Source organism: Erythrolamprus reginae, chromosome 8 (genome assembly GCF_031021105.1).
Source record: "Erythrolamprus reginae isolate rEryReg1 chromosome 8, rEryReg1.hap1, whole genome shotgun sequence".
Classification (NCBI taxonomy): Eukaryota; Metazoa; Chordata; class Lepidosauria; order Squamata; family Dipsadidae; genus Erythrolamprus; species Erythrolamprus reginae.
Window position 1 is genome coordinate 23,576,776 of NC_091957.1, and position 21,435 is coordinate 23,598,210.

Here is a 21,435-nt window from a genome sequence, read left to right on the forward strand (position 1 = left end):
CAAAGTTATAAGTCCAAAGACGCAAGCCATGTGGGTGAGATACAGAAGTTTTTAAGCCTGCAAATCTGCTTGTTGGCACGTCCGCTTGGGTCAAAATAAGACTTTTCACACAGAATTACATATAGCACAAATTCATTCTTGTGTAACTAAGATGGTGCCCTTCCTGGGCAAAATAAAAATACAAGCAGACAGAATGAATAACAACAAGCTTGAATTTTGCACCGGAGTTTTAACGCCAAATTGTGGCAACTTACAGTCTGAACCGCAGGTGCTTTGGTAGCCATCGACTGAAGTGATAGGCGGCGTGGGCCAGACAAAAGTGAATCATAGCTGATCCGTCAAGAACCTGGCAAAAAAAAGACATCCAGGATTGTGGAATGAGTTTGTTAACTGAAAACCCCAGATTAAATGCATCCCTTGTTATATCCCTGCCAAGGAATACAACATTTTCTTTGACTATTGCAAGGTCTTAGATTAGTGGTGAAATCCATTATGTTTTACAACCGGTTCTGTGGGCATGGCTTGGTGGGCATGGCAGGGGAAGGATACTGCAAAATCCCCATTCCCTCCCCACTCCAGGGGGATTCATAAAATTTCCCCCAGATTTTATAAAATTCCGAATCTTCGTTCTCAATAATAATAATAATAATAATAATAATAATAATAATTTGTTAGATTTGTACGCCACCACTCTCCAAGAACTCGGAGCAGCTCACAACAGGACAATACACAATATACAAATCTAATAGTTAAAAAACAATTTAAAAAACCCTTGTAAAAGTAATCATACAGCTCAAACAAACCATACATAAATTATAATAGCTAAGGGGTATATTAATTTCAGACGTTTAGGAAAGGCAAAGAGGGTGGGGGCAGTCCTAATCTTCGGGGGAATTGGTTCCTGAGGGCCGGGGCCGCCACAGAGAAGGCTCTTCCTCTGGGCCCTGTGAGACGACATTGTTTAGTTCACGGGACCCAGAGAAGACCAACTTTGTGGGACCTAATCGGTCACTGGGATTCGTGCGGCAGAAGGCGGTCCCGGAGGTATTCTGGTCCGATGCCATGTAGGGCTTTATAGGTCATTATCAACACTTTGAATTGTGACCGGAAATTGATCAGCAGCCAGTTGTAAGTCTATTCATTTCAGCACAATCCATAATCTTTCTTAATATTTCTCTTTCTGTTGGTATTCTATTCCGTTTCCAGTTTTGTGCGTATACACTTCTAGCAGCAGTCACTATATGAACAATCAAATCTGTTTCTCCTTTATTAAAGAAGCTCACTTTTGAGCCATGCCAGCTTGGGTTCTTGCTAAGATGGTCTCCTCCTCTGACCTACTCAACCTCCTTCAACTTGTCGTCCCCCCCCCCAATTGGGTCAGAATGACAGGTGTCATAATTCCCACTCAGCACTCACTTGGACTTCTGGGACTTAATCCCTTTTCAGATGCTCCTGCACACATGAAAAGTGCATTGGGGTATTTTTTTATTTTTTTATTTTATTTTATTATTATTTATTGGATTTGTATGGTGACCCTCTCCGTGGACTCAGGGTGGCTCACAGCATGTCCATAAAACAACATACAATTTACAATCGGATCCAATTAAAACATTAAAACATTAAAAACATTATAAAAACTAAGTATCATAATCATTCATTCAGTGCAACCAAACATTAAACATTCAATGGCCACGGGCTGGCTGAGTGACCCCAAGCCTGGCGGCATAAATAGGTTTTTAAGTTCTTTTCAAAGGCAAGGAGTATTGGGGCAGTGCAAATCTCCGGAGGAGCTGATTTCAGAGAGTCAGGGCCCCCACAGAGAAGGCTCTTCTTGTAGGCCCCGCCAGGTGATATTGTCTCTCTGAATGAACCTGGAGAAGGCCAACTCTGTGGGACCTGATCGGACGCTGGGATTCATGCGGCAGAAGGTGGTCCTGTAGGTAATCTGGTCCCATGCCATATAGGGCTTTATAGGTCACAACCAAGACTTTGAATTGTGTTCGGAAACCAATTGGCAGCCAGTGCAGTCCACGGAGTGTTGGGGAGACATGGCCATACCTTGAAAGGCCCATGACAGCTCGCACGGCTGCATTTTGCACAATTTGTAGTTTCGGGACACTTTTCAGAGGTAGCCCCATGTAGAGAGCGTGATAAGGGCATGGGCGACTGTGAGTAGAAACTCCCTGTCCAAATAGGGCCGTTTCCCAGCTTAGGGGACCAAAGGAACAAAGGAGGGGTGGGATATCTGCATCTTTTTCTTCCTTTGTCTGTCGTCCCCTTTCATCTTACCTGGATCGCCCGGTGATCATCTGTGCTTCAGTTGATTTTCTCTCTCTAGGGAAGGGATCGTCTCCTTCCAGCCCCTCCCTGGCTGGATCCTCTCCTTCCCACCTTTAGAAGCATCTATGCATTGCCGCTGTCTAGCCACAGAAGTGACTGGCCAAGGTGGGTATTTGTATACCTGCGGCAGGTGGGGGGATCATTTTACCTGCATTCATTATTCAAACATTGGCTTCTTGGCTTCGGCGAATGTGCAAGGTCTGGAATTCAACCCAGATCTTCTGCCTTTTGTTGCTTTTTTTCCCTTTTGCTTCTGTCCAACGAAGAAATGAAATGAAGACCAACGCAACTCTAAAAAATTCACCCCTGGGAAAATCTATTCAGCAGGGGAAATGAAGAGTGAATCCCTGCAAAGGCGTTCAAATCATGATGGTACCGTAAATGATGTGAATAAACTATCTGGAAGAATAGGCATCCCATGCATTTAACCCAGTGGTTCTCAACCTGGGGGTCGGGACCACTTTGGGGGTCGAACAACTGTTTCACAGGGGTCGCCTGAGACCAAAGAAAAAGGCAAATTTCCCACGGTGTTAGGAACTAAAGCTTCCATTCTGGCACCTTGGAACTTGTTTTGACAACCCGACCAATCAGGCGTTGACAGTAGGGGTGTCCCTCTGACTTTCCTGCCAATCACCTTCAAGCTCTTTTGGGAGAATTGGCGCTAGATTTATGGTTGGGGGGTCCCCACAACATGAGGAACTGTATTAAACAGTCGTCGCATTAGAAAGGTTGAGACCCACCAGTTTAACCCCTGTTGGTTTCCTGCGTAAGCAGGGGGTTGGACTGGAACAGTGTTTCCCAACCTTGGCAACTTGGAGATTTTTGGACTTCAACTCCCAGAATCTCCCAGCCAGCGAATGCTGGCTGGGGAATTCTGGGAGTTGAAGTCCAAATATCTTCAAGTTGCCAAGGTTGGGAAAGACTGGACTAAAAGACGTCCAAGGTCCCTTCCAACTCTGTTTTTGTTACTGTTGTTGTTGCTATTTTATTCACAAAAAACAGTAATAGACAGCAAATGAGATTGATATACTGGATTTTATATCATAATATCACAAGTCAAACACTTCCCAAGCGTCTGGGACTGTGTGATGTATTTTCGTATGATGCGTGCAGATCCTAGTACGGTGGCCTTTTGCAAATGACAGATCCTGATGTTGTCAGTGCTTATTGTTTTCAAATGCTGGCTGAGGTCTCTTGGCACAGCACCCAGTGTGTCAATAACTACTGGGACCACCTGTACTGGTATTATTATTATCATTATTATCATTATTTCATTGCATGGAACTGATTGGCTTTCTATGCTTGTATGAAGGAAACGACCTCTCTTATTGTTGGGTTTTTCTTCTTCTTGTTCCAGTGGAAAAAGGAAAATAGTTTTTCTTCATTTTTGATTCCCCCCCCTTTTTTTCTTCTCCTCCTCCTCCTCCTCCCACAAAGCAGGTGCCTGTTGTGACTCGCTTCTTCCCCGGCGAAAGTGGCCCCCGACAAGGCTGATGGAAAATCCCGAGAGCCGGACCGAAGTCATCTTGCTGGCCTGCGGCTCCTTCAATCCCATTACCAACATGCACCTTCGGCTTTTTGAACTGGCAAGAGATCACCTGCAGGAAACAGGTAAACCTGGGGGGGGGGGCATCGAGAGCCACGATGGAGGATGGACTTCGTGATCCAATGGGCAAGTTTCCCCCAGGTGCTTGGAACTACAATTCCCATTATCCCTACCCTAACCTGTCACAGGACGTATCTGGAGAAGGGGGGAAAGTTGCTGTGGATATACCTGGAGAGGAATCCTGTCAGCCACGAAGTCTCATTTTCTGCCTTCTCTCATTCATGTGGAGGGCAGTTGGAGTTTGATTTACACCAGAGCCGGTCTTTAACCCTTTGGACTCTGGTGCTTTGTTTTTTCTAAAGTGGCTGTTTTTTACTTTTTATGTGCCAGAAATGCAGGAATAATAATGAGTAAGAATCTCAGGCAACTGCAGGGCGTTGCTAGCTTTTTTTTTTAGCCACAGCAGCCTTCCCATTCTCCCTTCCTTCCTTCCTTCCTTCCTTCCTTCCTTCCTTCCTTCTATCCTCCTTCCTCCCTCTCTCCCTCATTCACCCTTAAACGCCAGACTTCCTTCTCTCCCTACCTTCCTTCTTTCCCTCCCTCCTTCCCTCACCCTCCCATCTTGCCTCCCTTCCTTTCTTCCTCCCTCCCTCAGTCTTAACTGTAATTAACTTCCTTCCTTCCCTCCCTCATCCACTCTTAAACTTCAGACTTACTTCCTTCCCTCCCTCTCTTCCATTGATCCCATCCCCCCATCTCTCTCTCTCTCCCTTCCTCCCTCCCTCCTTCCCTCCCTCTCTCCTTCACTCTGACTGACTGATAGACTGACTGACTTCCCTCCTTCCCTCAATCACTCTTAAACACCAGACTTCCATTGATCCTATCTCTCCTTCCTGCCTCCCTCCCTCCCTTCTTCGCTCTTAAACTTGACCGACTGATTGACTGACTGACTTCGGCTTAAACCTGACTTCCTCCCTTCCATTGATCCCATCCCTTCCCCCTTCTTCCCTCCTTCCCTCCCTCATTCTTAAACTTGACTTCCTCCCTTCCCTCCCTCCCCTTTCTTCCTCCTTTTTCTCCTTCCTTCCTTCAATCACTCACTCACTCATTCTTAAACGTGACTTCCTCCTTTCCCTCCCGCCCCTTTCTTCCTCCTTTTTCTCCTCCCTCCCTCCCTCTTAAACTGCAGTCTTCCCTCCCTCCCTCCTCTTATGCCATTTAAGGAACAACCTATCACCCGTGCTTGTTAGAATGCTGGTAATTTAAAGCAAGAAGGGAGAGGGGGGAAAAATGGTCCAAGGTGACCCAGGCCCTAGGGAGCTTAATTGCTCAATGGGGATTTAAACTCTCTCACCCTGGTTGGGCTTTCCAACAACCACAACTCCCAGGTTTGTTTCTGTATTGGCTCCTGCAGGGAAATACAAAGTGGTGAAAGGCATCATTTCGCCTGTGGGAGACGCCTATCTGAAGAAGGGCCTCATCAGTGCCAGTCACCGGGTGGCCATGGCAAGACTCGCCACCGAGAACTCGGACTGGCTGGAAGTCGACGACTGGGAAAGCAGCCAAAAAGAGTGGCAAGAAACCATTAAAGTCCTCAGGTATTGGCCAGGACTGCAGGGAAAGCCATGTGGTGGGTGCAGCTTCAGGGTTTCTCAGCCCAGTATGTCTCAGTTATGCCTCCTTTTAATAGACAGCCGTGCGACTCGGTTGCAATCAGAATGACCAAAGGACAGAGTTGGAAAGGACCGTGGAGGTCTTCTAGTCCAGCCTCTTGTTCAAGCAGGAGACCCTAGACCTGTGATGGCTGTTAGTAAATAGCACTGGGAGAGAGAATTCCTGTAGCTTTTCGGAGATTCTCTAGTACTGTGGATCTCAACCTTTCTAATGCCGCGACCCCTTAATACAGATCCTCATGTTGTGGTGACCCACAACCATAAGCCTAGCCCCAATTCTCCCAAGAGAGCTTGAAGCTGATTGGCAGGAAGGTTAGAGGGACACTCCCACTGTAAACGCCTGATTGGTAGGATTGTAAAAATAGATTCCAAGGCACCAGAATAGAAGCTTTAGTTCCTAACATCATGCAAAATTTGTTTTTTCCCTTGGGCTTCTCAGGCGACCCCTGTGAAATGGTCATTCGACCCCCCCCCCAAGGGGTCCCGATCCCCAGGTTGAGAACCACTGGTTTAAACGATCCAGAGGGCTTCAGTATTGCCATGCTGCTGTGTATGTTTAGGAGCGTTATCTTTTCTTCTCTAGATATCACCACCAGAAGTTGAAGCGTTCCTATCCTGCCAACAGCGTGGAAGATGCTGGTCCTCCTCCAAACAAAACAAGCCGGAAGAGAAAGCGGGCAGCGGGGTGCCAGCTCTCCGTTAGAACGAATCAACCCAAACGAAAATGTGAATTCTCTTTCTAAACCACAGGTGGCATTTAGAACATTTGGAGCAGGGGGTGTCCAACCTTGTTTGAAGACCTGTGGACTTTGCCTCCCAGAATTCCCATGGCTGGCTGGGGGATTCTGGGAGTTGAGGTCCACAGGTCTTAAAGTCCATAAGATCGGACAGCCCTGATTTAGACTTTGGAGGCACCTTAGTTCAACCTTTTCCCTCTATTCGGGATCTTCAAGCTTCAGCCTAGATAAGTGGTTCTTGGCCATGCGCCGCCTAAGCATCCCTAAAATCCTGATGCTCCCGCACCCCCACCCCCAGTGATATATAATTCTTACTATTCAAAAAGCGAACTCCTACTCACGCAGAGGAAGCCTAAAAGGCCCTTAACTTGGTTTAAACAAGTTCCCAATTGCCCCCATTTAAAATCAAATTGCCCCTGGTGGGGCGTGGGCTCTACGTTGGGAACTACTGGTCTAGATGTTTGATCAACTTCTGCTTAATTAATGTAATTTATTCAACTTCTGTGCTGCCCAATCGTGTAGGACTCAGGGCGGCTTCCAGCAATCAAAGTACAATAGTACAGTAATAAAAAAGAAGTCGAACATCAACAATAAATAAAACCCCATTATAACTCATCAAAAACCCCAAAACCAATCTAACAAACATATATATCAGCCAAACATAATTTGGGCACATCTGATGTTGGAGTTCATGGCCCCCAGGCCTGTCAACCAAGCCAGGTCTTAATAGCTTTTTGAAAAGCCAGTAGAATGGGAGCAGTGCGAACATCGGGGGGGAGGGGGGGCAGTTGGTTCCAGAGATGCTCTATAGCAGAGATGGGGGACCTTTCTTTCCTCAGGTGTCAAAAGAGCATGGGCGTGTGTTACCGCACATGCACGAGTGCCCACACCCGTAATTCAATGTCAAGGGAGGACAAAAATAGCTTCCCATGCCCCCTGGAGGCTGGAAATGGCCTGTTTCCCTACTTCTGGTGGGCCCAGTAGTCTTGTGTTTCACCCTCCCCAGGCTGCAAAGGCTTTCCTGAAGCTGGGGGAGGGTAAAAACGCCCTCCCCCGTCCTCCTCCTCAGCTCTCCAGAAGCCACAAACGCCCTCCCAGAGCCTTTCTGCAAGCCAAAAATCAGCTGGCCGACACACACATGTGCGTTGGAGCTGAACTAGGGCAACAGCTCATGTGCCAGCAGGTATGGCTCCCCATCCCACCTGTTCCCCCTCGTGCTATAGGTTCGCCATCACTGCTCTATAGATACTAGGAACTTGATACTCCCAGCTAGCTATCGTACCTTCCAATCCTCTTCATAACCAAATACCCATGACCTTATCTTTCCAAAGACGTCCCTAGGAATCCTGGCCTAGATTAATCTTAAAACGGAGCACAGGATTGTTCAATTACTTGGGCTGTTAATTGGAACAAACAACTTGCTGCATTTTTCATCTCCAGAGGTAATCTTGGCCCAGTGAAGCATGCCACTGGAAGAGCTGGGGTGGCACAGTGGTTAGAGTGCAGCACTTCAGGCTACTTCAGCTAAGTGCTAGCTGTAGTTCAGCAGTTCAAATCTCACCACCAGCTCAAGGTTGACTCAGTCACCCATCCTCCCGAGGTAGCTAAAATGAGGAGCCAGATTGTTGGGGGCAAGAGGCTGATTCTGTAAACTGCTTAGAGAGGGTTGTAAAAGCACCGTGAAGCGGTATATAAGTCTAAATGCTATTGCCAGAGATGATTTGAAAATGCTTTCACACTAACCCTCACCCTGGGCAGACAGATGCGTTCAAGTATTTTTCGGAGTATAAGATGCACCAGAGTATAAGACGCACCTTAGCTTTTGGGGAGGGAAATAGGGAAAAGAATCTGCTTACCAGGTATTCATCTGGGTAGCGTCCTTAGCCTGGTCCAGCTTCAGCACATTATCCCATGGTTAGGGCTTAAAAAAAAACTTTATTCAGAGAGAGTAACGATGAAAGAGCTTGCAAGCCAGTAAGAGCTAGGAACATCGTTAGCTCCTAGAAAGAAACATTCGGGACAAGTAGAGCAATGGAAAAAACCCTGCAAAGGCTTAGGGCTTGGAAAACATTCTTGACAGAGAGAAACAATGAAAGAGCCTGCAAGATAAGAGTTGGGAAGATCGTTAGCACCTAGTTAGGGCTGAGAAAAAAAAGGGACATTCAGCATATAAGATGCGCCCAAATTGTTAGCCTCTTTTAGGGAGGAAAAAGATGCGTCTTATACTCCGAAAAATACAGTAAAACAAAAAAAAACCCCTTCCCTGAAGCTGAACCTGCCAGCAATGTTGGCCCAGCTGGTCTGGTGGCCAGCCCTTATAGCAATAATTTTCATACTTTCTTTATTCAATTTATACGCCACTAATCTCCAGTTGAGGAAGGAAACCTCCATCATAATCAGATCACGTTCCTCGTTTATTGCTGCAGAATTTGACCCTTGGGGGGAGCAAAAGGTTGCTGGTTTTCTTGCCTGGTTCTCTGCTCTCCAACTTCCTTCTGTCCTGTCACCTCCAGGCCTCCCCCAGCTGAAGATTCTGTGTGGGACAGACGTTCTGGAGTCCTTTGCGGTGCCCAACCTCTGGAAAGCGGAAGATATCCAGGAGATCGTTTCCAAGCACGGCATGGTTTGCGTTAGCCGGCTGGGGAACGAAGCGCAGAAGTTCATCTACGAGTCGGACGCCCTGTGGAAGCACAAGGAGAACATCGACCTGGTGGAGGAATGGATCACCAACGACATCTCGGCCACCAAGATACGGAGGGCACTGCGGAGGGGCCAGAGCATACGGTACCTGGTGCCCGACTCGGTGCAGTCCTACATCAAGCAGCACAACCTGTACACGGCGGAGACCGAAGATCAGAACGCAGGGGTGGTTCTGGCTCCTTTGCAGAGATACGCCTGAGGGCCCGTCCCCCCCAAAAATGGATTGACACAAGAGTGGAGTCGGGAGGGAGCCGGAATAGGGGTCCGGTTGGAAAAGATGGGCTGCCAAGTTTTAGCTGCTGAGAAGTCCCCACTGCATGTCCAGTTTGAATTTTGGAAAGTGACCGTCTTAAACAAACCTGAATGGTTGTCTTAGGACTTGCGAATGAAATAACAAGGTTATGGAATGGCGGCAGCGCAGCCTTCGGTCTGCTTCCTAGGACCGTTGTCCATCATGGAGATTTCAGCGCTGGCCGAAACACCGTTTTTGGCAGCTAGCTTTGATGTCCGGCTCTGGTTTCAAACAATCTGGGAAGCCGCAGATACAGCTTGGCTTTGAATCGATGGTTGACAACTCTGCCTGGCAGTTTGTCCGTGAATCCAAGGCCTGTTTCTCGTTTCTTAGCCTTAGGCCTGATGATGTTCTGTTTTTAGCCCTTGATCCAATTTTGGGGAGGCAATGAGTGACAGGAGCGGAGGATGCTATTAAATGGGCCAGATTCTTTCCCTAAAAATGAACTTGTGTGAAGGCCTATATCTTCAGAGAATTATTATTATTATTATTTTTACTTTGATGAACCCTACCTCAATTGGTTTTCTTAGTACTGCAGCCTGGACTCATGTGAAATACCCTTTTAAGAGCCTGGGGTTGATCCCACCTTAAGTGCCTCGTCGATTAAGTACTTTCTTAGTTGTAAATATGAGCCGTCATTGTCAAACGGTGTGGACATTTGAAACCATCTTTGTCTGCTAAGGTGACCTCAGAATGTAATTTTTAAAAATGCTGGGTCCATCATTGAAGAATTTACTTTAGCTGTGCTGGAGAGTTTGTACGCCTACATTTAAAACACACACACACACTCCAATGCAAAACAAATACTAAGCAAATCTTCACTATAGCATGCTAGTTTTCTACAAGCATGGGTTTTTATTTTTGAAAAATTGTGGTTAGAGCATTCAATCATGTACGCCATGCAGACTGATCATGTCACGGGTTATTTTGGCCATTTTGCAGCCCAAAAGGTGATCTATCCTGCATGGCCAGTGACAAACCACAGTTGTTTTGTATCTCTGTAAACTGCCAAACCTGGCTTGTCTTCTGTGGTTCCCGCTCAGCAGCTCACTGTATATATCCCATGATTTTTTTCCCAGCCCCTAAATCAGTGTTTTTCAAACTTGGCATCTTTATGATGGGTGGACTTCAATTCCCAGAATTCCCCAGCCAACATGACTGGCTAGGGAATTGTGGCAGTTAAAGTCATTTATCTTAAAAGTTGCTAAATTTAGAAAACACTGCCCTGTTTAAGATTGAATCAGAACTGTTGATTCAGGAGTAAGAAACGAGCAATACATTTTGCTCGCTCAAATTTTTGCCCAAGTGGAAATGAGCTAATAAGAATCATTTGAATAAAAAATTCAACTGTGTAATGTGAATTTTAAAAAAAAGAAATACTGGAAATCGAGGAGAACAGAAAAGAGAAATAATGGGAAATAAAGAAAAAAACTCAGCCCTGATTATTGAAGATTGACAGGACTATGACAGATTCTGTGTAGTGTGAGAGAAAATATACATGCTGGAATAAGTAATACCCTTCTAAAAATCCCCCTTCATCAATGTTGTTATTTCTGATTATTTAGTCTTTACAAATTACATATGGTTTGCATGTGCTTATATAATGTTTTCTTTGGAAATGTTACATCCCCCTCCCCATCCCCATATTTTAGCTGTTAACAAAAAAACATCATTGCACTTTGCTTCCCTCTATATTATAATATATTATAACCTGTCCTTAAAAATCATAATGCTGTGGTAAAGTGTTTGTAAGTGTGTGTTTAAATCCTGAACTTGATAATAGAATCACAATGTGAATTTACCACAAAATCAACACATATCCTTCTTTGTAATGTGAATGGGAAATAATAAAAAATGTGGTAAAATTCAATCAGAAAGCAAATCAGTTTGGTCATTTTCCGCCCTCCTTTCCTTCCTTGCTTCCTCCCTCCCTCTTTCACTCTTAAACTTGACTTCCTTCCTTCCTTCCTTCCTTCCTTTATTTATTTTTTAATCTTTATTAAGTTTCTACATATAAAAACAATCTAAACAAACAAAACATACAAAGCATACAGAGGAAAAAAAGGAAAAATGAAGAAGAAGAAATGAAGGAAAGTAGATATACAAATCAGCTTATAAACCTATAGAACATATAGAGTGTTCAATTTCAGTGATGTTTGATATATGCACATAGTTATTTGCTTATCACTAATTAATATTTTCTTTCACTACATACATATATTTATTTGTTGTATAAAAGACAGCAGGTAGAGTGCTGTACTGCAGGCCACTGAAGCTGACTTGTAGATCTGAAGGTCAACGGTTCAAATCTCATCACCGGCTCAAGGTTGACTCAGCCTTCCATCCTTCCGAGGTGGGTAAAATGAGGACCCGGATTGTGGGGGCAATAGCCTAGCTCTGTTAAAAAAGTGCTATTGCTAACATATTGTAAGCCGCCCTGAGTCTAAGGAGAAGGGCGGCATAAAAATTGAATAAATAAATAAATAAATAAATATTGCTGACTATCTCTATCAAGCGACCTAATATTAAGTATTTGTAGCTAGTAGGTGGAGTTGTGTATTTATTTTCTTCAGTTCTGTATACTATATTGTATTCATTTTGGATATTTCTGAGAAAGGTATGAATTCGTTTTTAGGGGTTTTATGTTCCATCGATTTATGGTGCAGTGTTTCTATATTTTCATTTGATTTGGGGATGAAGGGAAAGAGTGTCTAGATTTACTTTTCCACGGGAATTTCATACTGTAGTTAGAAAAAAGCCAGGAAGCTCCCAAAAGAGAGCAGGCCATGCCACCCGATTGTTCACTTTGGGTTAACACCGTGAGAGGAGATAACAGCAAAACACAAAAGACAAGAAAGCAATTTGGGTTGGCAATCATGGGGGGGCAGTATATATATACAGGTATATCACATGTTTTTTGCTGAAGTTGAAAATTAAGGGAGACTAGGATAGATTTATTTCAGCCTTATTTTGGCCTCATCAGCTGGCCATACCCTCACTGAGACTTGAACCTGCAACCTTTGCCTTGTAAGGCAGAGAATTAACCTCTAGGCTACAGTATCCAATCCCTTCAGCTCTGCACCAGGGAAGGTTTACATATTCTTGTGTCGAATCATGTTGAGTTTGAGTTTTCCCCCAAAAAAAATATTACATGGGGAAAAATCCAAACTCACAATAATATAGGTATATATATAATCTATATACCGGAGACTAGGATAGATCTATTTTGGCCTTATTTTGGCCTCATCAGCTAGCCATACCCATTGGGACTTGAATCTGCAACCTTTGCCTTGTAAGGCAGAGAATTATTCTCTAGGCTACAGTATGCAATCCCTTCAGCTCTGCACCAGGGAAGGGTTACATATTTTTGTGTCGAATCACCCTGGTGTATTGAAGGAACATCACAGCTCCTTATTTGCCTCTCGACCCAACCCAGGGCCATTTCCAAGGCAATTAATTTTATTGATAGCTGACAATTCTATCTGTATGTGTCACATATATTATTGTGAGTTTGGATTTTTCCCCATGTAATATTTTTTTTGGGGGGAAACTCAAACTCGACAATGTACATACATATGCCCATGTAAATCTACGAAAACAAATCTATATCTCTATATCTATCTATCTATCTATCTTTGCAGAAATGTGGTTAGAGTTCACTGACCACAAAGTATTTTTGCAGATGTTTCCAGGACAATATAAAGAGATGAGGAACGTGCTTTACTAGAGGAAATCTGTATTACGGCCACAGATTTAAAAATGTTTGGGGGAGGAGAGAGAGAGAGACTGATTACAAACTTTGGCAGTTGTGCATTCCCGAGCAGAGGTTAGCGGTTGTGTGTTGCTTCACCCACCCACCCTTTATGCAACAAAAGGGAGTTATGATGCCTGGTGTGTAGAAGGTCACACTGACCTCTGTCCTTAATCATTGCTTTATGAAGTACAGCAACCGCTTTCTCACTGTATCTTTATTATTTATTTATTATTTTAGTTTATTACTTAGATTTCTGTGCCGCCCTTCTCCGCAGACTCAGGGCGGCTTACAACCAGAGAAATACAAAGACATGTAAGAAATCCAGTAATTAAAACAGTCTAAAATTATCTAAAAAGTGCAATGTTCCAATTTATCTAAAACCCCAATTATCTAAATTTAGCTAAAACCTTTTGCAACCTTCTGACAAGCAAAGTCAAATGAGGAAGCTAGATTGACTTTAACATGGTTAAGTCAATCTAGCTTCCCCATTGACTTTACCGTGATTCACGTAACAACAGAGGCACAAATGGTCTTAAAGTGAGGCAAAAATTACTTAACAAGTCTCCCTTAGCAACATACATTTTGGGGTCAATTGTGGCCACAAGTCAAAAAAAAGATTTAATTATTTCTTTTGGGAAGAATGGAAGAAAATATGAGATGGGAATTTTTTACAAAATAATATTTAATTATTTGCATTTTAAAAAATACCATAAAACAAAGGCACAAACAAAAACAGAACACAACTTATACAGACATATAGATGTCATAATTCATAATTACAGTTATTACACTCAGCAATTTACACATTTGCCAACCTACCTGTTGTCATTGCTACAGCTTTTTTTTAAATTATCAGCCTACTAGTTTTAAATTGCTATATGATATCATTGTTACCTAAATCTTAATCTTTATTAATTTCAATCATTTTACCTAAATCATAAATTGTCCAGACAACAATTTGTAAATACAATTTTTTATTTTGCATACAAATCTAATAAATAGATAGATAGATAGATAGATAGATAGATAGATAGATAGATAGATAGATAGATAGATAAATAAATATATGGTAAACGAAAGGAATAACAAGATTGATTATATTCTTTGTATACTTTCAAATTGTGAGAAATTTGACTGTATTATAGATATTTAAGCTTTAAATATATTTTTTTATTAACCCAATCATACCACCAGGGAAATCTATTATACAAGAGATAATGACAGCAGCTAGAATTGCATTTGCACAAAATTTGAAAAAAGACAAAAAACCCTCAAATGCTATGACTATGAAAAAGGTGCTAGAATGCACAGAAATGAGTAAACTAAACATGGAACTGAGAGACAAAGGAAACAGGGTACTATAAAATTTGGGACAGGTGAAATAGAATTCACTCCGGAAGCTATGCTATTAGGAGTTTGGAGAAAACACTACTCAAAACAAACAATGCTTCTTACAACACACATAAACACCGCAGCGAGAATTGCAATAGCACAACTCTGGAAAAATGACCAGACTCCAACGGAATAATTAATTATAGATAAGATATATACATGTGTGGAGATGGACGAACTCACTAACTCAATCAAGGGAAACAAAATCACGGAATCAAAACGAACATGGCAAAAATGGCATGAATGGGTTCAAAAGAGAATATAGAAACAAAATAATAAGAAGCAACAGTACAATGGAAACAATCTACAGCTACCTTGTAAAAAGTTTTATTTACCAGTTGAATATAACAAATATTAGAATATAAAAGTATGAAATATAATGTATATAATGGAATGTAACAGGTAAAAATCTATTATAAGAATTTTAATAGAGATGGTTTATAATCTGTAAAACAGAATAATGTGTGATTTGAACTATACGTGAAAACTCAATAAAGAATTTTTTAAAAAACATTTGGGACAGGTGTTATGATTGGCTCAAAAAGAAAAGTACAATTAATGTGTGAATTAAGGTAACAATGAAATGTCATTAAAAATGTGATAAGAAAGGGAAAATGTGACAGATGTAATCTTAAATTTTAACCATTGCTAAAAAGAATAAAGGGAACACTTACAAAACAGAATATAACTTCAAGTTAATTAAACTTCTGTGAAATCAAACTGTCCACTCAGGAAACAACACTGATTGACAGTCAATTTCATATGCTGTTGTGCAAATGGAATAGTTGTGCAAATGAAATGATTCAATTATAATATTTCATTCATTCAGATCTAGGATGTGTTATTTGAGTGTTCCCTTTATTTTTTTGAGCAGTATATGATGTATATACGGTAATAGTATATAATTATTGGATAATAGTTAAAAGTGTATGTAATGATTAGGTAAAGATTAAAAAAAAAATTGGGTATAAAACAAAAGCCATAATTAGGGAATGTAGAATTGCAAAAAGGAGAATTCCGATGATGTAAAGATTAGCAGAACTATTTTATATACAGTGTGTGATTTATATGTTTGTCTTGTAGGTTGTTTTGTTTTTAATTTGGAAAGTTGCAAAAAAAGATATTTTAAAAAGAAGTATCTATGTTGAGCTTCATGGATCTTTAAAAACAAGTCCAACAAGACTCTTATCTTTAATTTTATCCTGACTGTGACTCATGAAACAGTTACTTTAGCTCTACACCCTGTATTACAGCTGACGTGAACTTTATCCTCTGGAGGCCCAGCTGCAGCAGATCCCACCTCCTATTGTAAGTCCTCCCTCCCTCCCCTTATATAAATTAGGCATGGGGGGAATTAGAATTCCTCACTTGAATCCTTAGACCTTCTAAAGTTTGTGTTTATCTCAAGCTCCTTCTCTTCAGCCATGCCTGTGGACCTCAGCGGGACCTGGAACCTTGTCCGGTCTGAGAATTTTGAAGGCTACATGTTGGCTTTAGGCAAGTACAGAATTTTACCACTCATTGGTTGCAACTCTTTTCTTCCTCCTTCCTTTTGAGATGCTTATTTATTCCTCCCTTCCTTTTATGTCAAAATCTATCCCTGCCAATCTTTGTTTTGATGCTAGGTGGTTAATATATAACAGGATTTAACCCAGAATTTGCACTGGTTTTTATTTGGTTGACACAGTTGCAGGCAAGGAGCAAAATATTTATTCTTTATATCTTGATATAAAGTTCAGACTCATTTTTCAAATGCTTAAATAGCTTAGCCTTAAGCCACAGTTTTTTTGCTTGCCCATGGCTAAATCCCCACGTTACCCTATGTTTAAATGGGCTTGTTGAGTAAACAAACACTGGTCTGTTTTGCACACCTTGTCAAGCCGTGCATAACGGTTAATAAATCATGTTAGATATAGTAGAACAGTCTAAACCAGTACAGTATATGAAGAATTATTGCAGGAACTGGGATGTCTAGTTTCATTAAAAGGACCAGGGGTGACATGATAGCAATATTCCAATATCTCAGGGGTTGCCACAAAGAAGAGGGAGTCAGGCTATTCTCCAAAGCACCTGAGGGTAGAACAAGAAGCAATGGGTGGAAATTAAACAAGGAGAGAAGCAACTTGGGACTTAGGAGAAATTTCCTCACTGTTAGAACAATTAATCCATAGAACAACTTGCCTCCAGAACTTGTGAATGCTCCAACACCGGAAGTTTTTAAGAAGATGTTGGATAACCATTTGTCTGAAGTTATGTAGGGTTTCCTGACCAAGCAAGAGGTTGAAGTAGAAGACCTCCAAAGTTCCTTCCAACTCTTATTATATTTATTATATTATATTTATTGTAATTATTATTTGAGGGGCAGGGGGACATGGTATTATAGGATTTAACCCAGAATTTGCACTGGTTTTTATTTGGTTGACACAGACATAGGCAAGGGGCAAAGTATTTATTCATTATACATGTATATATATGTGTATCTTGAACATTGCCTCTGATTCATTTTCAAATGCTTAAATGGCTTGGCCTTAACCACAGTTTTTTTTGCCTTGCACATGGCTAAATCCCCATACAGTATTACTTTATATTTAAACAGGCTGGTTGAGTAAACCACACTGGTTTGTTTTGCACAAGTCAAGCCATGCATAAGAGTTAATAAATCATGTTAGATTAAGTAGAGCAGTCTAAGCCAGTATTTCCAAACTTGGTTAATTTTTCAAATTGGTTGAAAGCTTTTTGAGTAACGAGACAAGCTTAATACAAATCAAATCAGGGATATTTAAATAAATATAGTTTGGGTAATAAAAGGAAAATTGAGAAGTATGGGTCTTAACCTATAAGCAAACCATACCAGAAATGTTAACTTGATCTATTTTGGTTTATTCAATGTACATATACATTGAGGCTAAACACACGAAGAATGGCAGGAATTAGATATGTCTAGACTAGGAGACATAGCAGTGTTCCAATACTTGAGGGGCTGAAATATTTGTCTGAAACAGTAGGATTTACTTCGGGTTGGACTAGAAGACTTCTAAAGTCCCTTCCAACTCTTATTCTGCCTGATTTGTATTAAGGGACTGAGGCACTGGTATGAAACAAATGCATAATTTTAACCTGGCTAGCATCAAGGAAGCCAGCATTCATTTAACTGGGAAAGCCACTCAATATGTAATAGACTGTTTAACTCTTTTGTAAAAAAATTTTTTGTACATTTGTAAAGGTATAGATTTCGCAACTCGCAAGATAGCAAACATGTTGAAGCCCCAAAAGGTCATAAAGCAGGAAGGGGATCTGTTTTCTATCAGGACAACAAGCACTTTTCGAAACTATTTTCTTGAGTTCAAAATTGGAGAGGAGTTTGATGAAGATAACAAAGGATTGGACAACCGAAAATGCAGAGTAAGTAAACCATCGAGACCTTTGGTGTGAAACTATAAATGAATAGCTTTGGCAATAAGCATTGACTAGATATATACTGCTCAAAAAAATAAAGGGGACGCTCAAAAAACACATCCTAGATCTGAATCAATGAAATATTCTCATTGAATATTCCATTTGCACAACTATTCCATTTTCACAACAGCATGTGAAATTAATTGTCAATCAGTGTTGCTCCCTAAGTGGACAGTTCAATTTCACAGACGTTTGATTTACATGGAGTTATATTGAGTTGTTTAAGTGTTCCCTTTATTTTTTTGAGCAGTGTATTTTTAAATATTTCAATGTGTGTTTCAAAAACTCTTCTTTCCTTGGATCTTTTGAAACTATTGACAATGTTTGGCCTGATTTTTATATATTGAGAATTGTCAAAATCATAGTAAACATTTATTCATACCAGACTAACTTCTTTCAACCTCCTTAGTTTAAAGTTATTTTGTTTTACTTCCTTTAATAGATTTATGAGCACATCAGTTTGCACTGCAAAAAGGCTCAAATATTAATAATGGATTTAGTATTATTAATATTAATTGGACTTTTATGCCGCCCCTCTTTGAGGACTGGGGCGGCTTACAACATATGAAATAACAATATATAACATTCTGAATCCAATTATTAACTAACAACCAAACCCCCAAAGATTTAATAGGATTAGTTGGTCTTCCTCAAGAAGTATGAAATATAAATAAATATAAATAAAGCTGAAGCCCTTTTCTCCTATATTTTTTTTCTGGGGAGGGGAGGAATCCGCTCTGTACATTTAAGATTGACTCAGAGTTCTTAAAGAATCATAAACCCAGTGATTGAAAATGCTGGCAGCTTAAAAGTTTTAAGAAGCCATCATTGGTAGAAAATGTAGACTAAAATTTTATTTTTAGAAATGTGATTATAATGCCTCTATCCATACCATTTTAAATATACTTATTTGTTGCAGTTTAATACTAAACATTAAAAAATGCAATTTATCTCCTCTTCTGATGCAGAGTGTGGTGTCTTGGGACGGCGATAAACTTGTCTGCACGCAGAACGGAGAAAAGAAAAACAGAGGCTGGTCCCATTGGATTGAAGGAGACGAACTGTATTTGGTAGGAAGCATTTGGGGTGGATTAACTTGAATTGATCTAGATTAAGGATAGCTAGCACTCTGGGCCTGGGGTTGGAAAGAGATCCCACGTATATTAAATATTCCAATGAGCTTCATTGACCGAAAGCATCTCCATGAAGAAACTACAACCCCCCCCAAACAAGCTAAGGATACAAAAAGTGCATCCATCTACCTTTTTCCAGTTTAACTGTGGCCCTGTGATCTTAAACCCAAGCAATTGTGGCTTGTTCTGCCAATAATGCTTTAACATAAATTAGCATAATGAACCATCCTGTGGGCAATTTGTGAAACCTATGCCTTATACCCAAGTAATGTAAAATGGAAGCAAAGGGACCTAAACCAAATGATGTTAAGGACACCGATGTAAGGCTTGAAACGAGTCAGGGTTTTTGATCCTACTTTAGCTTTAGTTAAACGAGGAGACCAATGGATTTGTGGAGTGGATTTGAGACGCCAGGGGCTAGCTACAACCTATCCTGGCTAAAGTAGCTTGAGGTTGGGTTCCCAGCCTTCAGGCCTCAGTACTGTATGGCTGTCTTTGTGTACAGGAGTTCCGTTGTGAAGGCCAGACAAGCACGCAAGTTTACAAGCGAGCATGACTCCCAAACCGGACTTGAAAAGGAGAGCTGCGCAAGGCACCTTCACTTCATGACCACTTTTTCTACTGCAAGTCAACAACGTTGAAACTTCAGTATTTTCTCTTTATCGGAAATGCTCTTAACGATTCCTAGAGCAAATAAAGGTGGCCCGTTATGAAATCACTTCATTAAACATATTGGCAATGCAGCTCGGGGTTTCTAGTCTCTATGGTGCCACTCGCTTGTCCCAAAATATCATCCTTGGTTGGGGAGGTGCTTTGCGGCTGTCCAGCTGGATTGGATGGGGGAAATCTGGATGTTGAACTTGACTCCCTTTACAACATACATTAAGGTGCCTGCAGGCATAGGGTTTGCCTGCATTTTCCTCTCTGGTTTAGCATATGATTTGACTTGAATTTTCACTTTATAAACCACAATTGCTGGCTTAGCCTGTCATAGGTGCCTTTCCAACTTATTAAGGTTAGCTTCTTCCTTTTGTTCGGAAGGGGAATCCCTCATGCAATTTCCTACTTGCAGGATAATTTCCAAATAGGGTAGAAATCTGGACCACATTTACAAACCATCTTATTTAATTGGAAAAAGTAATCCATATTTTATTGCTACCTGAGAATTATAATAACAGAGTTGGAAGGGACCTTGGAGGTAGCCTAGTCCAACCCCCTGCTTAGACAGGAAACTCTACAATACTTCAGACAAATGGTATCCAACATCTTAAAAATGTCCAAGTCGTGTCCACACACCCCTCCCCACCATTTCCAGGATTATTTAACATAATTCTCCTGTGTCTGAAAGGAGCTTGAGAGCAGGATCTGGCCTTATTCACATGACACTTAACCTGGATATCAAATCAACCAGGTTTAGGAGGATGAAGCTGAATGAGTGTGTTGTGGGGTGCAGCTGCCAGAATTTGCATTGCATCCTCAGTTTGGGGGCCACAAGTATCCAACAAATTCGTTAGTTTCAAAGGTCAGGCACCCCGTGAAAATATTTCTCCCTTGCCTTGTGAGGTGGGTGGGAGACATTCCTTCTGGTCTGTTGTTCTGTGATTTACGGTATATTGTTTAAAATTATTTTAATTTTAAAATAATTATTTAATTTAAAATGAATTTTAATTTAACCCTTGATAACAAAATGCTTTAATAAGAATAATGCCAACGCTTTTAAAAACATGTGGAAGTTTTAGGGTGTGCCAACTGAAGTTTATTTTCCACTTCAAAATGAACCAATTTAAGGTACAGAAATGGGACTCGTGTTGGTGAATAAAGCCACTTTCTAAAGCTTTTTTTAAAAACAAAATATTGAAATGTGTCATTCATCACGATGGCAAATCGACGATTACGTGACACGACACAAAAAGAAACCGGCTGTTTTTGTGGTGCTTTTATTGCTATTTTATATTGGTTTAATTTAACTCTGCCTCGCAAGCTCCCATTTATTCGGTTTTGATTTTGGCGCCATTTGGGCTCCACCTCCCCCCTTTGGCCCTCCACCTGTTGCTATGGCGCAGGCCCCAACAAGCCCCGCCTACCGCCTCGCGTTACAGTAGCTTGCTTTGGATTCAGTCTGGCTGACACTACGGAGAGGGCGGTTTCTTTTCTCGCCCTCCTCTCTTCCCATTGGTTAAGCCCCGAACTGACGATAAGCTTATAGTCAACTTGAAAAGCCTCTTCCTTTACTGCTATTGGCGAAAGCAAGCCATCATTCATGGGTGTCAGATGTTACGGAGGGGTGGGCGGGACCACCGTTTCTTTTCTCTCCTCCTCCTCCGGACCTGTCTTCTCATCGTCGCGCATGCGTCCTCGAAATCTCGGGCGGAGGAGGCGGCACTTTCCAAGCAAACGCCCTCACGCACCCGC

At 41.4% G+C, this 21,435-nt stretch overlaps 2 protein-coding genes across 6 annotated transcripts in view; both read left to right on the plus strand.

The window, feature by feature from the left end:
• NMNAT1 (nicotinamide nucleotide adenylyltransferase 1) overlaps positions 1–11,158 on the plus strand; it is a 35,526-nt gene extending 24,368 nt beyond the window's left edge. For 2 of the 4 annotated variants that reach the window (XM_070759319.1, XM_070759317.1), the window contains exons 2-5: positions 3,781–3,951; positions 5,301–5,484; positions 6,143–6,285; positions 8,810–11,158. In XM_070759319.1, coding sequence (XP_070615420.1) covers positions 3,834–3,951; positions 5,301–5,484; positions 6,143–6,285; positions 8,810–9,195 — 831 coding nt within the window. In that variant the 5' untranslated portion in view covers positions 3,781–3,833 and the 3' untranslated portion in view covers positions 9,196–11,158. Of the gene's footprint in view, positions 1–2,395; positions 2,446–3,777; positions 3,952–5,300; positions 5,485–6,142; positions 6,286–8,809 lie in introns of those variants that run through there. The other 2 variants (XM_070759318.1, XM_070759320.1) reach the window with 2 other exon arrangements.
• Positions 11,159–15,766: 4,608 nt separating this feature from the next.
• RBP7 (retinol binding protein 7) lies at positions 15,767–19,766 on the plus strand. 2 transcript variants are annotated; one of them, XM_070759332.1, is made up of 4 exons: positions 15,767–15,931; positions 17,658–17,836; positions 18,859–18,960; positions 19,529–19,766. In XM_070759332.1, exons 1-4 carry the CDS (start codon positions 15,859–15,861, stop codon positions 19,577–19,579), a joined length of 405 nt encoding a protein of 134 aa, XP_070615433.1. In that variant the 5' UTR covers positions 15,767–15,858; the 3' UTR covers positions 19,580–19,766. The 2 variants fall into 2 exon arrangements, with proteins under 2 accessions (XP_070615433.1, XP_070615434.1); XM_070759333.1 differs by having other exon boundaries at positions 17,664–17,836.
• Positions 19,767–21,435: the final 1,669 nt, after the last annotated feature.